This window comes from Anas platyrhynchos, chromosome 14 (genome assembly GCF_047663525.1).
Source record: "Anas platyrhynchos isolate ZD024472 breed Pekin duck chromosome 14, IASCAAS_PekinDuck_T2T, whole genome shotgun sequence".
Taxonomy (NCBI): Eukaryota; Metazoa; Chordata; class Aves; order Anseriformes; family Anatidae; genus Anas; species Anas platyrhynchos.
In genome coordinates, this window is record NC_092600.1 from 20,531,517 (window position 1) to 20,545,778 (window position 14,262).

At 60.6% G+C, this 14,262-nt stretch overlaps 1 protein-coding gene across 29 annotated transcripts in view; it reads right to left on the reverse strand.

Annotated features, from left to right (window-relative positions):
- Window positions 1-1,762: 1,762 nt before the first annotated feature.
- ABLIM3 (actin binding LIM protein family member 3) overlaps window positions 1,763-14,262 on the reverse strand; it is a 41,632-nt gene continuing 29,132 nt past the window's right edge. For 4 of the 29 annotated variants that reach the window (XM_072023162.1, XM_072023167.1, XM_072023169.1 and 1 more), the window contains 17 exons: window positions 11,680-11,767; window positions 10,981-11,051; window positions 10,594-10,665; window positions 9,498-9,653; window positions 9,115-9,144; window positions 8,702-8,831; window positions 7,821-7,919; window positions 7,343-7,425; window positions 7,024-7,144; window positions 6,431-6,478; window positions 5,181-5,315; window positions 4,867-4,931; window positions 4,466-4,613; window positions 4,113-4,142; window positions 3,567-3,625; window positions 3,118-3,178; window positions 2,708-2,899 (listed from right to left, as the gene is read on the reverse strand). In XM_072023162.1, the coding sequence (XP_071879263.1) occupies window positions 2,865-2,899; window positions 3,118-3,178; window positions 3,567-3,625; window positions 4,113-4,142; window positions 4,466-4,613; window positions 4,867-4,931; window positions 5,181-5,315; window positions 6,431-6,478; window positions 7,024-7,144; window positions 7,343-7,425; window positions 7,821-7,919; window positions 8,702-8,831; window positions 9,115-9,144; window positions 9,498-9,653; window positions 10,594-10,665; window positions 10,981-11,051; window positions 11,680-11,767 (1,431 nt within the window). In that variant the 3' untranslated portion in view covers window positions 2,708-2,864. Of the gene's footprint in view, window positions 2,020-2,289; window positions 2,371-2,707; window positions 2,900-3,117; window positions 3,179-3,566; window positions 3,626-4,112; window positions 4,143-4,465; window positions 4,614-4,866; window positions 4,932-5,180; window positions 5,316-5,493; window positions 5,811-6,430; window positions 6,482-7,023; window positions 7,145-7,342; window positions 7,426-7,820; window positions 7,920-8,701; window positions 8,832-9,114; window positions 9,145-9,497; window positions 9,654-10,593; window positions 10,666-10,980; window positions 11,052-11,679; window positions 11,768-14,262 lie in introns of those variants that run through there. The other 25 variants (XM_072023188.1, XM_072023164.1, XM_072023163.1 and 22 more) reach the window with 25 other exon arrangements.

Consider the following 14,262-nt stretch of genomic DNA (forward strand, 5'->3'; position numbering starts at 1 on the left):
TGCCCCTTCTCCCGCATCCCCCCAAGTCCCCCGTACCCGTTCCCTCCTTGGCGCGGCTGCTCTCCCCCCTAACAAGGACACGGGGACACCCGGACCTGGGAGGCTGGCAGAGCACGGGGACAGTGTTGGAAATGAGGGGAGCACCTCTTGCACCGTGCTCTTGCCCCCCGGGCAATTACTCTTCCTCCCTACCCCCTCCCCCCCCCCCCCCCAGCCAGCAGGCAAGCCCCCTGGGGACAGCAGGCTGCCCTGAGGGACACACGAGGAGGTTCCACACATGCCTGGGTAGCACTGGAGAGCAGTACCCAACATGTTCTGCACGTTTTAGCAATTCAGCTCCAGATTTCCCCCCTTTTGGGGCACTGGCAGTGCTGGGCAGAGCAGAGGCAGCTCCTCCTGTGCCCCCCGTGCCTCGGCTGCAGCCAGCCCGGCCCCGCTTGCCCCATGCACCCTCCCATGCAGCTGGAGCCACCCAGCCAGTTCCCCCCTCCTGGACTGAGCTCCATTTTCCTCTCAAGCCACAAACTTGCCACCTCCGGGGCTGTGGTCAGGGCATGGGGCACCCAGAGGCTACCAAACCTGGCTGGGTTGTGGCTGGGATTTGTAGAGCAGCCAAACCAGCAGCGTGGGTTCAGGCACTGCTGGCTGCCAGGGCTGGGGCTCCCTGGGGCAGATCCCAGTGATGGGACCCCACAAGGGTCCTGCCACTGTCTGCTGCCCCAGAGGGCAGGGGAGCTCTCTTGGCTCTGAGAGGAAGCAGTGGCCCCTGCCTCAGTTTCCCCATCTTTGCCATGCAGGCAGTGACGAGGAACAGTTAGTTAGTGCCCATAAAATGCTTTGAAAATGAAAAGCCTCTCATTGTTGTGTTGTTGTTGTTATTATTATTATTAATTAACAGAAGCACTGGCTCCTCCAGGCTTTATCTCTGAAGGTGCTGCTGGAGATGAAGTTTCTCACAGCCCCAGACAGCCGAGCTTGATTTAGGGAGCTGCAGTTTATGGGGGTGAAATCACAAATACAACTGGTTCACTTACTGGTGCACTAACGCTGACAGGAGCAATTACCAGCACAATTTTCCCTCCCTGCTCCCGTCCCCACCAGCACAAAGCTCCCGGAGCTGCCACTGGTGGCAGGGGGACCCACACCAGAAAAGGTGTTAGTGTGTAAATAACCCCATTGGTAAGAAAAACCAAACACCCATGGGTGCTGATTCCCCGGCCCCTGCTGGGCAGCACAGCAGCCCCAAGCCCTGCAGCTTGCCCGCTCCCTGCTCTCCTGGCCCTGGCCAAACCTGAAGAGCAGCAACAAGCTGAATGAGGCAGGAAGTGTCTTGGGTTATTCATTCGAGAAGGGCTTAGTTTGGGGACAGCCTGAGAAGCTGTCATTGCGGCACTTTGGGAGGAGAAACTGGCTCTGTAGCACTACAAGGGTTGTAGGGCAAGGCAACAGCAGGGGAAGCATCAGGAGTTGGGACTGCGCTTTGACCTGTGGAGGTGCACCCTGCTCCCCAGGGGTCCTCCTCATCCCCTGTCCCATGGCCTGGATTTCTGTTCCTGGGGCTAAATGGCGAGGCTGACGGTGCCCCCGCAGCTGCCCCTGGTGGGACCCTGGCTCCCTGCAGATGCACCCAGAGCATCGCCCCACACCACAAGGGGCAGCAGCGACTGACACCATGGGGCTCACATGAAATTAGCCCCTGACAAAACCCAAAGCTCAATACAGAAACAAGGCTCGAAAAGAAAAGGAGACAAAGAGCACAACATTATCTGTGAGACTCCAATTCACTCTCAGGGGTGCAGAGGGTGCCTCTGCCACGTACAGTACTGAGAATCATACAGAGCTGCTATATAGAGATCTTTCTATGTATATATTTATAGGTATGTATATATTTATAGTGCACTGCTTTTAAAACAGCCGGGCCTGCTTCTTCAGCTCATTCCTCTTCCAGAGGGCCAGGCGGTCAAACTCAGCGATGGTCATGCCGAAGATCTGGTAGAACTCCTCCTGGGAGAGGTGGCGCTGGAGAGAGAGGGGCTGCTGGGGCAGGGCAGGGGGCCAGGACCCCCACCCCGGTTTGACGGCACCCACAGGGGCTGCAGGGGGGCAGGAGGGCATGTGGGGGGTCTTTCAGGGTGCAGTGGGGTCCCGCAGCACCTGTGTGCTGCTGGGGTGCCGTGGAGATACTCCTTGCTCATCCATGAGGACAGGCTATGGGGACACCCCCCATGTAACCAGGTACCTCTGCGATCTCCCAGTGAGATTGTGCCCTGTGGGAGAGGCTCGCCTCACCTCTAACCGAGTCCTGTCCACATCTTTGGGCAGCTGGTTCCTCCCCCTCGTCTTCACCAGGAGCAGCTCATAGGGGTATATCTGCAGGGGGACAGAGGGCATGGTAGAGCTCAGGAGACAGAAGAGCACAGCAGTGCGGCCACACCACGTTTAGCAGGGCTTGGGTGGCACAGCTGCCCCCAGGGATTGAGGGGAACAGGGCAGAGGGGGGGGATTTGCTTTCAGGTGGACCCTAATCCACCCTGGGCCACCTCGGTAGCTGTGGAGGGCAACCCGGAGGTCTGCTGTTCACTCTGCAGCGGCAGGAGCGACCCAGAGACAAGCTGAGCCTGGGAGCGCCAGCAGGGCCACCCCTCTCTGCTCCTCACACAGAGACGTTTCTGCTCAGTAAAGGGCTGGGGACCCTGCCAGGATGGGAACAAAGTACAGGGATTGTACCATGGTACAAGGATGGAGCTGTTGGATAAGGAACTGAGGGGAACGAAGGGAGGGCGTTGCAACGAGATGGCAAAACTTCCCCCAACAGGGTCTGGGGATGCAAGGGCACTTCTCTGGGTGTCACCTCTGGGTGGCAGTCACTCCGTGGAGCAGGGCCATCGTACCTTGTACTCTGTGGGGACAGAAAAAGATGGAAGAGACATTAGCCAACATCCCCTCTTCTGTGAGCATCCCCCCTTGGAGCTGCAGAGACACCCTCCCTTCTCCCCATCTCCCCTTCTGGCCCAGACCCCATTTTCTGGAGCTGCCTGCAGCGGGCTGGGCAGCTCCCCGGTGCCCCATACCCATGGAGTCCCCCCCTTTTCCATCCCCAGCCATGCAGCACATTACCTCGCATCCCCCAGTTGACGGCATTGGTGCTGTCGTAGTGGAAAAGCTCCGCGCTGGGAGGCTGTGGGAGGGAGGTGTGGAGAGAGGGAGGGTTGAGAAGGGTCCCCTCCAGACTGACCCCTCCAGCACAGCACCTCCCATGTCCCCAAAGGGGATGGCACCCGCCCAGCCCAAAGCAGGACCCGATCCCTGCACCTGGCAGTGGGGAAACTGAAGCACAGGGAGGGGAATGGACAAGGGAGTGACAAGCCCAGGTCATGGGGAGGCAGCACCAGATCTCCCAGTCCCTATGGCAGAGGAGCAAAGCAACATGACCTGCAGGACGGGGATGAGATCTACAACTGGGGCTGGACCTCCCTCTCCAGCAGTGCCCCACTAAGGTTTATTTGGGGTTGGCACAGAGCAGAGGTGGTAGTGGGGTATGGGGGGGAGCAACAGGAGACACTTACCCTGTGCAGCCCATTCCTCCTGTAGGCAGGGAGGGAGGCCGACTTAGAAATGAGGGGGTCTGCAAGGGAACCACCATAGGGCATGAGGGAAAACGCAGGGGCTGGCCCCACAGCACAGGGCAACCTGTGCCATGCATCCCTTCCCCAATGCATCCCCTCAGTCACTGCACAGACATGCTCCTGCCTCCCCAGGCGAGCTGCTCAGGGTCAATTTGCCTTCCCAGTACTGCCCCATCCCTGCCCAGCACCAGCCTCGCCTGGCTCTGTCCCCTTTCTATCCCCAGCTCATTCCCAGCCCGGCTTCCTCACTCTGGAACTCCCCTCCCCAGCAGCCCTCCCTCCTCCTCCATCCCAAAAGCTCCCTTCCAAACCTCCTTCTCTCCCGGTTTCTCTGTCCCCAGCTCTCCCAGCCCTGCCCTGGCACAACCAGGGGGGCTCCTTCCTCTCCCCATGCCTCCCCAGGTGCCAACACCTCCTCCAGCCCCTGAGCTCCAAGCTCTGGCCCCTGGGGAGGAGCAGGTGCAGAGGGGCGAGGGATGCACTCACCACTGTCAGCCAGGTAGTGCATCTGGGGGGCTGCAAGGGGAGCAGAGCCGGGTCAGGGGGGTGAGAACCACACACTACAGAGCTCCCCCCACCTCGCCCCCCGGTCCTGCTCACAGCCCCAGCTCCGTGAGGGCAGCCATGCCATGAGGGAGGAGAACACGAAGCAGGCAGGGGCATCCACACCGGCAGCAACTCTGGGTGCCAGGAGGTCCCAGCCGTGCCAACAGCACACGGTGAGCCCACGACAGCTCAGAACCCCCCTATGGCTGTGCTTTTTAATTTCCAAGGGCCCTCCACTCCCATGTCCTTCCCCCCTGGGTGGGATGGACGGGCAGACAGACAGATTTCCTTACAGCCATTCAGGGAGCCCTCGTAGCCAGCCGTGTGCAGGGCTTCTCTGCTGCTGGCAGAGCTGCGAGGGGGCGTCCAGGGGTCCGCGTAGGAGTTAGAGCGAGCCTTCATCTCCTCCCTCAGGATCAGCCTGCCGATGCCGCTCTGGATCTAGGCATGCAAGGAAAGCCGCTGGCACCGCTCCCATCCCTGCTGCAGCCCTCCCCGCCTGCTGGCACGTCACCTCCCGGGGACAAGGTGCTGGGATGGGGTGCACCCCAATCCTGCAGCCCCATATTGCAGGCGGCCGAGGGGGGAGAGATGGGAGAGGGCACCCCGACCACAGAGCAAGGAGATGATGTGGAGCTCGCTGCCACCTCTCCAGTCCATCTCCTGCCAGGCAGCGGGCAGGGACATCGCTCACCTTGTGCATGCCCCGCTCGTACCCATCCTCCTCGCCTCCTGATGAGAACCTCCGGGCCCGGGGGGCTGCAAGGAGACATGTGGGGGTCAGATGGGTAAAGGTGGGGATGGGAGGCAGTCCCCAGCTGCATGAGGACAGCCAGGTCCCAAGGGCTGCTAGGATTTGGGGGTCACTCTGGTGGGTATCTCAGCTCAAACCCATCTTCAGGTTGAGGTCCAGCCCAGGGAGATATCCTCCCTGGGGGTGCCCGATTTGGGGGTTGGGGAGGGGGTTGGGTTTCCCTTACCCACAGCACTGGGGGGGGTTGCTGTTACCTTTGGGGGAGCTTTGGAAGGACCAGTACTCTGACTCGGAGTGGTAGTAGGTGTCTGGGGAGTAGGCAGGGCTGTACTTGGACGACTGAGCGATGTCTTCACTCGTTTTGCTTTTGGTGGCTGCAGGGATGTCGTCTGCAAAAGGAGCAGGGAGAGCTGTAATGAGGACACTGAGTCCCTCTGGCAGCACCTGCAAACATCCACCCTGGGACAAACACAGATCTTCCCTCCCCTCTTCCTGGTGGCCACCAGCCATTTGTGCTTGGGACAGCCCAGGGCAGAGTTGGAAATAATCCATTTTCAGACTACTGACACCTCCTGGAGAGATAGATGCAGTGGCAGACAGTGGGGATGGTCACAGTCCCACCAGGGAGAGGGCAGCCAGGGAGTTACTACTGGAGCAGGTGGCAGCAGCAGAGGGGTGGTCCCAGCAGCTCCAGCTGGGGAAAGGGCTCAACCCCCAGGGCCAGGACACTTGCAGGGGAAGGGGCACAAAGGACAGACTGTGTGGGACCCTCTCCTGCTCGCACAGCTCGGTGGCTGTCCCGCAGGAGCCAGTCACCAGGCAGGAAGGTGCAGGCAGAGCCACCCCACCACCCAAGCAGGCACAGGGGAGCCCACAGTGGGCAGCTACTTACAGCAGCGGGTGCAGGCAGCCAGTGGGGATTTGGGCAGGTGGGGAAGGGGAGCCCACAGAGAGAGAGGAGACACGGTTACTGCTGCAGGCTGCTGCTGCCCCACTGAGTCAGCAAGCAAGCGGAGGGAATGCAAGCCAGCCCCCCCACACCCCAAGCCTCTTCCCCACCCTCCAGCACCCCCGGGCACATTTCCTGCAGTGTCCATCCGGGACAGGCTGTGATTTTATCCAAGGGCTCCATGTGAAGCTGTAAAGCCCTGTCTTCATCCCTTTTCTGAGGCTGCTCTGACTCCTGGGGTCACCCTCGTCCCCTCTGCCACCCCTCATGGCCTCAGCCCCCCTCCTGGGGCTCTTCCTGTCTCCTGCCCAGCCCTCACCTGTGCCCTGCTCCTGCCCTCTCCCGATAACCCACCGAGCCTGGGCTCCCCGCTATCATCCTCCCATGAAGGACACATCCCAAGGCTGCCTTTTTCTTGGAGGATTCTGGAGGGGTAGCAGGCACACTGGCCCCACAACCCAGCTCCCCAACACCTCTCCTCCCCACGTCTCCCCCCATGCCCCTAACAGAGACCCGGGCTGGTGAGCAGGCCCTGCAACCAGCATGCACACTGACCGTGTCGCTTGTAGATGGGGGGTTTCCGGTAGATGTTGCTCTCGCCGGCTGCTGGGGAAGAAGGAAGGGAAGAAAAAAGGGAAGAAGGACAGACGGGGAGGTCAGTGTGAGCTTGCGGAGAGTGGGCGGAATAGAAGCCCTGCAGATGCTGCCCCACGTCAGCTTCCAGCACGCAGCTGCCTCCAGATCCAGGCGCCTGGCCGGACCCAGGCTGGCTCCATACTGGGGCTGGGAGCTCAGCCGGGGCTGGGGCAGGCAGCGGTGGGCAGGGGGACATGCAGAGAGCGCCCCTGGTCAGCATGCACTGCGGGAGGGGGCACAGCTCGAACCGCCGGCCCTGCCAGCCGGCAGCAAGGCACCGCGGCTCTGCCTGAACCAGGTTCATGGCACTGGGGGGGGGGACGCTAGCGCCTGAGAGAACCACCTGTGAGCTGCCTCAGGGGCACAGCAATGTCAGCCAAAGCCTCTTTCTGCAGCAGAGAGAGAAAAGAGCCAGCTGGGAGGGAAAGCGAGCTGCAGCCTCGCTCTGAGAGCCCAGGGGCCGGGCAGCTGAGCTGGCGGAGCAGGGAGGGGGCCATCCATAAAGCACCGACCTGCAGGAGGGCAGGGCCCTGCTGGGGATGGGGGGGACAGGAGAGGAGCAGAGGACCATGGTGGGGAGCCTGCAGGTGTCCTTGTGGCCTGGGGTGTCACCTGTGTGCCGGGCGTCCTGTGCTGTGGTGGTAGGACAGGGCAGAGTGAGAGGCCTGAAGCTGGGCAGGTTGGGCTGGGGCTCTCCTCTGGCTCCCTTGCCCACGCAGGAGGACAGCTGGGTGGCTCTGCCTGCTTCCCTTCCTCCTCTCCCCCCTCTGCCCCCCCACGCCCCCCACCCCCGTGGGCTCTGTGTGGCTGGGAGCAGGTGGTGGCCCTTACCTGGTGGCCCCCTGCAATCCCTGCAGAAGGGGAGCAGGCAGCTGGCAAGCCCAGAAGAGTCTGGGGGGAGGGAGCGGTGGGCCCTAGGGGGAGTATAAAATAGTCATCTGTAAAGGGGGAGCATGGAAAGGCCTCCGGCAGACATGTGCTGCCTTGTGGTCCTGGGGGAGGCAGGGGGGGGGCAGGCTCCGCAGGGCATCATCTGGTTGTGCAAGTGGCAGGCAGGGGGGGACAAGAGGGACATTGAGGGGGTCAGGCAGACTCCAGGGGGCTCCGGGACACCTGGGTGGTGATGGAGAGGGGGGAGAGTTTGAGCTGCAGGTCCTGTTTATGGATGGCCTCTGCTGGGAGGAGATCCTGCTGCCAGCTGGCTCTAGGCAGGCGGCGGAGCTACGCATGCGACACACAGGGGACGGCACATGCGGGCATGCGACAGACATGGTGCTTCCCTAGGGGGCCCGGGGGCTCTGGAGCCTACCTGGAATGTGGAAATGCTTGGGTGCTTGGTATGAGGTTGGAGTAGAAGACCTCACATCTAACTGGCTATAGTAGGGGGAGCTGCGCCCGCTTTCTGTGCCTATGCGGTGCCGAGCAGAAGCAGCCATAAGTGACCGAGAGAGAGAATGAGAGGCAGAAGAAAATGGGCGTTAAAGGCAGTGGTGTCAGACAAGTGGGGCACGGCCCACATGGCGGTGGGGACGGGGACATGCGCCAGGCTGCAGCCCAGGGTGGGGTGTGCCAGGGGGGGAATTTCCTGCACCCCAGAATGAAGGCAGGCTGCAGAGGGGGCCCCACGGTAGGTGATGTTAGCTCAGGACCTTGGTAGTGCAGTGCAGGGGCTGCATGGGGAGGCAGCACCTCCGGACACACCAACCTCGGCTTCTCCCGTCCGCTCCTCCCTGGCTCCCAAGGCCAGGAGACCAGGCACACCACTCTCTGCTTGCTTCCCTGCTGCTCTCCAGGGTGCATGTGTGCATGTACAGGGCCCTTCCTTGCAGCTCTTGCAGCACAAGCACCCCTGTGCATGTTCCCTGCAGCTAGCAAGAGAGCTGAGGGAGCTTCTCTCCTCTAGGCCTTCCTGGATCTTGGGAACCACCCCCCCCCCCCCAGCCAGTTCTCCATGAGCCCCAGCTCAGGTCTGAGCCCCCTTGGCCTCTCCTTGGAGGAGAACTGGAGGATGCACACAGCGGAGCTGGCCACTGCCAGCCCCCAATGGACCCCACCACTCCTGAGTCCTTGTCCCAGCCTGCTTGCCAGGGGATGGACCACTGACGTCCCCTGAGAGAAGCAGGGGGTGACCCCTGCTCTGTGTGGGGGTCTGAACATGGCCCAGCCTGGGCTCACAGCCGAAATCCTCACCTGAGCGGTAGAAGTGGTGGGGGGACCTCGGGATGGTGGGGGACATGCCCTGCCGGCTGTAGGTGGGAGAGTCGATGTAGCCGGGGCTGGAAGCTCGCCTCTGTCGCATGTCAAAGCTCTCATAGATGTCCTGGGGATGGAGAGGAGCAGGGGTTAGAGCTGACAGGGTGAGCAAGGGAGGCAGGCTGGTGCAGGAAGGCACCCTGTGGCCAAGGATGCTGGCATGCACACGTGTCCTGTGGGGGCTGCAGGATGTCCCCAGGCTGCTCACCGAAACATGGGCAGCAGAGCCCAGGGGCTGGGCAGAAGCAGCCCTAAGGGATGGGGTTCCCCCATCCCCCCACCTTGGGCCAGCACTTGGCAGGGGATGTTGAGCAGAGCCCCAGCAGTGTCAGTCCCCGTGGTGACATTACCTGCGAGTACGGGGAGAGGGTCCCCAGGGACTGGAGGCAGCGGGAGGTAGAGAGGAGAGACAGAGACAGTGTGTGAGTAACGGGAGCGGTGACAGCAGGGCCACACAGTGGCTCGTTTTCCCCATGTCACAGTGAGAACAGACTCATTGCCCTTTTGGCAGTCTGTCCCTGCACCCTGGCAGGATGCGAGCCCACACCATGCCCTCCTGCTTGTGGCTGCCATGGAGAGTTCCCTACCACCTCACTGAGGGTGATCTCTGCTCCCCTGGGGACAGGTCCCCCCTTGTCCTGCCTCTCCACAGGGCTCCTGGACACTCGGGTGAAGCCCCACACCATGTCCCCAGACCAGGGTCTGGCTCTGGGCATGTCCGGGCTCTCAGTACCTCCCCATAGCTATATCTCTCCAGTGTCTCATCCGACGTGTATCTGTGATAGGGCTCGTATGAAATGAGGTCAGGACGCTGCACTTCATAGATGGCTTTTATCTTGGGAAGAGCTGCCAGGTCTTTGTAATTAAGGATCTCATTATCCACTTTAGCCTAGGGAGAGGGAGAGACAGAGACAGAGAGACAGCGTCCTGGTTTCAGTTAGGACAGAGTTAATTTTCCTCCTAGTAGCTGGTAGGGTGCTATGTTTTGGATTAGGATGAGAAGAGTGCTGATAACATGCTGATGTTTCAGTTGTTGCAGAGCAGTGCTTACACCAAGACAAGGACATTTCAGCTCCTCACTCTGTCCTGCCAGCAGGCAGGCTGGGGGTGCAGCAGGAGCTGGGTGGGGACAGACCCAGGACAGCTGACCCAAACTAGCCAAAGGGGTATTCCATCCCATCTGGGGTTATGCTGAACAATATATAGGGCTGACTGGCCAGGGTGGGGGGGCTGGACTGCTCAGGGATAGGCTGGGCATCAGTCAGTAGGTGGTGAGCAATTGCATTGTGCATCACTTGTTTGTACACATTATTATTAGTACTATTATCATTATTGTTATTATTATTATTGTTATTATTATTTTCCTGTCTTAATAAACTGTCTTTACCTCAACCCACAGGCTTCACTTTCCCATTTCTCTCCCCCATCCCAGAGAGGGAAGGGGGGAGGGTGAGCAAACGGCTGTGTGGTGTTTAGCTGCCGGCCGGGTTAAACCACGACAGACGGAAAGGGAGAGAAGAAGAGGGAAGGGGAGGCTGGAGCACACAGCGCAGAGCTGGCACAAGCACGCAGAGCCCCAGCATCACCACAGCAGGGGCGAGAGGTGAGCAGAGGCAGCCAAGAGGCAGTAGCGGGATGGGGCAGAGGAGCTGGGATGAGGGGACAGCGGGACAGCGTCCTTCTGGGTGCTCCACTCTGTGCCAATGGGGCAAGGGGACACAACTCCTCCATGCTGCTGTGGGGCTGGGAACTGTCTCCCCCTCCCTGAGTCACCCCAAATCCATGGTCACAGTGCTGCCCTGTGGGGCTGAGGGCAGAGCTGTACTTACGCAGATGACTCTGTTAGGGGAGCCGATGCTGGACCCAGGGGGCGAGATGGAGGTTTCTGATGTCCTTCTGTGCTGTGGGGGCAGAAGAGTGAGGGCAGGTGAGAGCCCAGGCAGAGCCCAGCCCGGGCAGGGCAGTGGGGGCAGTGAACAGTGCTCGTGCTGGGGCTGAGCCTTCCTGCAGGGGCATCCCCCACCCACTACCCATGACCTTTTCAGGGGATGTGGGGCAGGAGAGGGGCTGCTGTGCCCAACACTATCCCCCTGACAGTGGGGACGGGGCTTGCACAGGCTCAGGAACAACGCTGGGCAGGGACACTACTGCAGCAGGAACCAGGACTCGAGGGTGGCATTGCCTGGGATGTGCCACCTCTGGGAGAGACCCCTCACCTTGCCACCTACCTTCAGCTTCTTTTCTGCTCGGGCCGCCTGCTTGCAGATGGGGTGCCACACTTCAGAGCCTGAAGTGCAAAGGGAAAGTGTTTGAGCACCGTGCACTGCCTGCACCCCCAGTGAGAGATTCTCCTGTCTTGTCCCTGCATGCCCTAAGCCTTGCCATCTCCAACACTGTCCCAGAGCCTGCTGTCCCCCAGGGGGACGTGTCTGTGCTTCCCCCAACTGCACTGAGCAAGAAATGCACTGGTGCACGAGCTGCATTGGTGCTCGAGGTGTGCAAGTCCTGCACACTGCAGGGACAGCTTCTGGGGGTGGCTGTGCCCCAGGGGGACACCTGAGCATGCTGTCCCTGCTGCCCACAATGGGGGTTTTCCTGGGACCCCCACCCTGGCTCTCGCTGTGCACAACAGCCCCTTCACCACCCATGTGGCAATCAGTGATTTGGGATGATGGGCAAGCACAGGTTATGGAGAGGAACCAAACCCTGCACGGGAGCCAGACCTTAAGGTGGCTGAGGGCAGGGACAAGCTGCTCTGACACCAAGCCAGTGGCCATGCTGGGTGACAGCCTCACCCCTGCAGTGCTGCTCTTGGCATAACCTGGGCAAGAGGCAGACGGAGTGGATGGGATGGGGTCCCGGGCCACCTCCCCTGGACCAGGGAACATCCCTTGCCAGCACAGCGGGGTTCCTACCTGTGAGGTACATCTCCTCGCCTTCCGTGAACATCTGGTGGCAGCGCACACACCTGGCACAGGCAGGGTGGTAGTGCTTCCCTCCTGCCTGCAAGGAGAAAGGGCCCTGAGCAAGGCAGGACACAGTGGAAGCCGTTCATCCAGAAACAGCCCCAGTCTGGCAGGCTTGGGGCTGGACTGGAAGCCCAAAACCAGAGGCTAGCAGAGCCGGGAGGTCCCAAAGCTGAGCCAGAGCTGGGCTGCTCCCCCTGCTCTTTCACAGCAACCAGGGGTTTTATTGGTAGCTTGCCTCCACACCTAGCATTTCAGTTATAGGCTCATTTTCTGGGCTCTGGAGCTGGGAGGAAGGAACCAGCTCAGGGCTAGGAGGAGTCGGAGCACAGCCCCAAAGGACGTTTTACTCCTGCAATAACCCAAGAGAGAGTGGAGGATAATTCAGGTTGCCAGAGGGAAGATGAGGCTCTGGCTGACAGAGGGAATGGTGATGATAGAGGGGGCTGGAAACAGTTGGAAACGGGAAGGATCAATATGAAAATCTGCTGTGAAGATTAGTGAGAGCAGCCACCAGGAAAGTGGCAATTGCCCACAAAATCAGCAGGGAACCAATCCCCGCAGGGTGTGGATGGCAGCCAGGGGCTTTTCCCCTCTGGTCTATGCTAAAAAGGACCCACCATCACATGGGGCTGTGCTGGCCAGAGACAGATATAAACACGTGGAAAAGAGACTGAAAACAACCCCAGCTCCTAAAACACCATGGGCTAGCACGCCTGCAGTCCCAGCCCCACATTTCCCAGTGGCTGCAGACATGGGCCCCTGGTAAGGGATGTGTTGCAGCAAGGAGAGCTCGGTGCTCTCAGACCCTCTTGGTGTCCCCCTGTGGCTCAGTGTGCTGACACTAAGGGAAAAAATAACACAAACACCTTTTGGTATATGGGAAAAGTGCTGCTGCTTTGGGTTGAACCAGGCTGGGAGGGAAGCGCTGCAGACATGGGATGCAGGAACACAGTGGGGCCGGCTGCTCCCCATCGTGCAAACAGACACCCCATGTCCCCAGCACCCACCGCTCCTCTCCAAAACTGTGTGCAAGCCCTGCTTGGTTTATACTGCTTAATATTACAACTCATAAAGGCCGGCAGAGGCTGCGGGTGGCAGGACCTGTTTGTTACCACTTGGAGTCCCTCATAGCCTCATTAATCATTCATGCCTGGCCGTGCAGCTCCAGCCCCTTTGAAAAGCCCCCAGGCTGGCAGATAGCACAGGAAGGCTTGTTAGGGCCTACAATTATGTAAAGGCGCCCTTTCCATCCTGTGCCCCACCAGGGAAGACGATTAAAACTCTGGTTTCACAGGGAGTGCTCAGGAAGACGCTGAGCAGGGCCAGGAGCAGTGCCAGCTCCCTGGGCTGCCCGGCACGGCCACCGGGACCCCAGCACTGTGCTGCTCTCAGCTCGGTGACAATGCCTGCGAGGAGGTGGCACCTCGCCTGGCACCTCGCTGCTGCCTGCAGGGACCCCGGTGCCACAGCGCATTACTTCCAGCCTGGCAGAGCGCCGCACACAAGGAGCGCTCTCTGGTGCTGCTGTGAGGTTGTGGCTGCTCGGGGCATCCCCTGGGATCCAGCCAGCATCTGTCTCCCCACGGCCCAGCACAGGCAGAGCTGGCCGTCTGCCCCATTGCATATGTAGGGGCAGGAACATCGCACGCTTATCCTAAGCAGATGTGGCTGCACCAGGCAAGGAAAACCCTAAGAGCAGTGCAGTGAGCATCCTAGAGATGGAGAGTGCCAAGAGCCTGGGTTCCCAGCTCCCTTTCACTCCTTGTATCTGTCCCTAAACCCCATGCTGGAGGGGCAGAACATCCCGCACACTGTCCTGCTCCTGCTTCCTGCCCCTCAGCACTGCTGGCAGGTGGATGGGATGCAGCGGGTGGTTGAGGATGCTCCAGTCCTGGCCGGGTGCTGTCAGGGACCAGACTGCCCCAGGGGAGTTGAGGCTCAAGCTGAGGGAGCCTCTGGCTTCACCATGCTCCTCTTGGAGGTTTACTAAGCAAGCAGCCCTGTGCTGGGCAGCTGCTCCGCAGCAGCTGCTGCAGTGCTGAGCTCATGCTCGCAGCAGCCAGCACGAAGCACAAAGTCAGCAGAAAGCCTTCCCAGGCAGGGGCAGCTCCCCGAGGGAGGATGAGGAGGAAGATGCTGGTGGGTCCTGGTTCCAGCTTCAGGAGAGGTCCCTGGGCAGGTGCAGTGCTCTCAGGCCTGCCAACCAGCAGGGGCCAGAGGGTGAGTGCTGCTTGTAGGTGTGCCAGGCTGGAGGAGCCCTGGGGCAGCTCCAGAAGGCTCCAGCCCCCTCCTCCAGCTGCTGGCTACACAACTGCTGCTGCTGCAGCCCATAGAATCTGTGCCTGGCTTGCTGCAGAGCCATGGTACCTCTAATTTTGGGATACTGCTTCCTATTGCTGCTGGCTGGGGTGGCAGAGAAGCGGGCACCAGTACTGCTCGGGGAGCAGTTCCCTCCCACCCTGCTGCAGAGGGGAAGGGCTCGGGAGTGACTTCGCTGCCTCTCTGTGCCACCACAGCAGGACCAGCAGA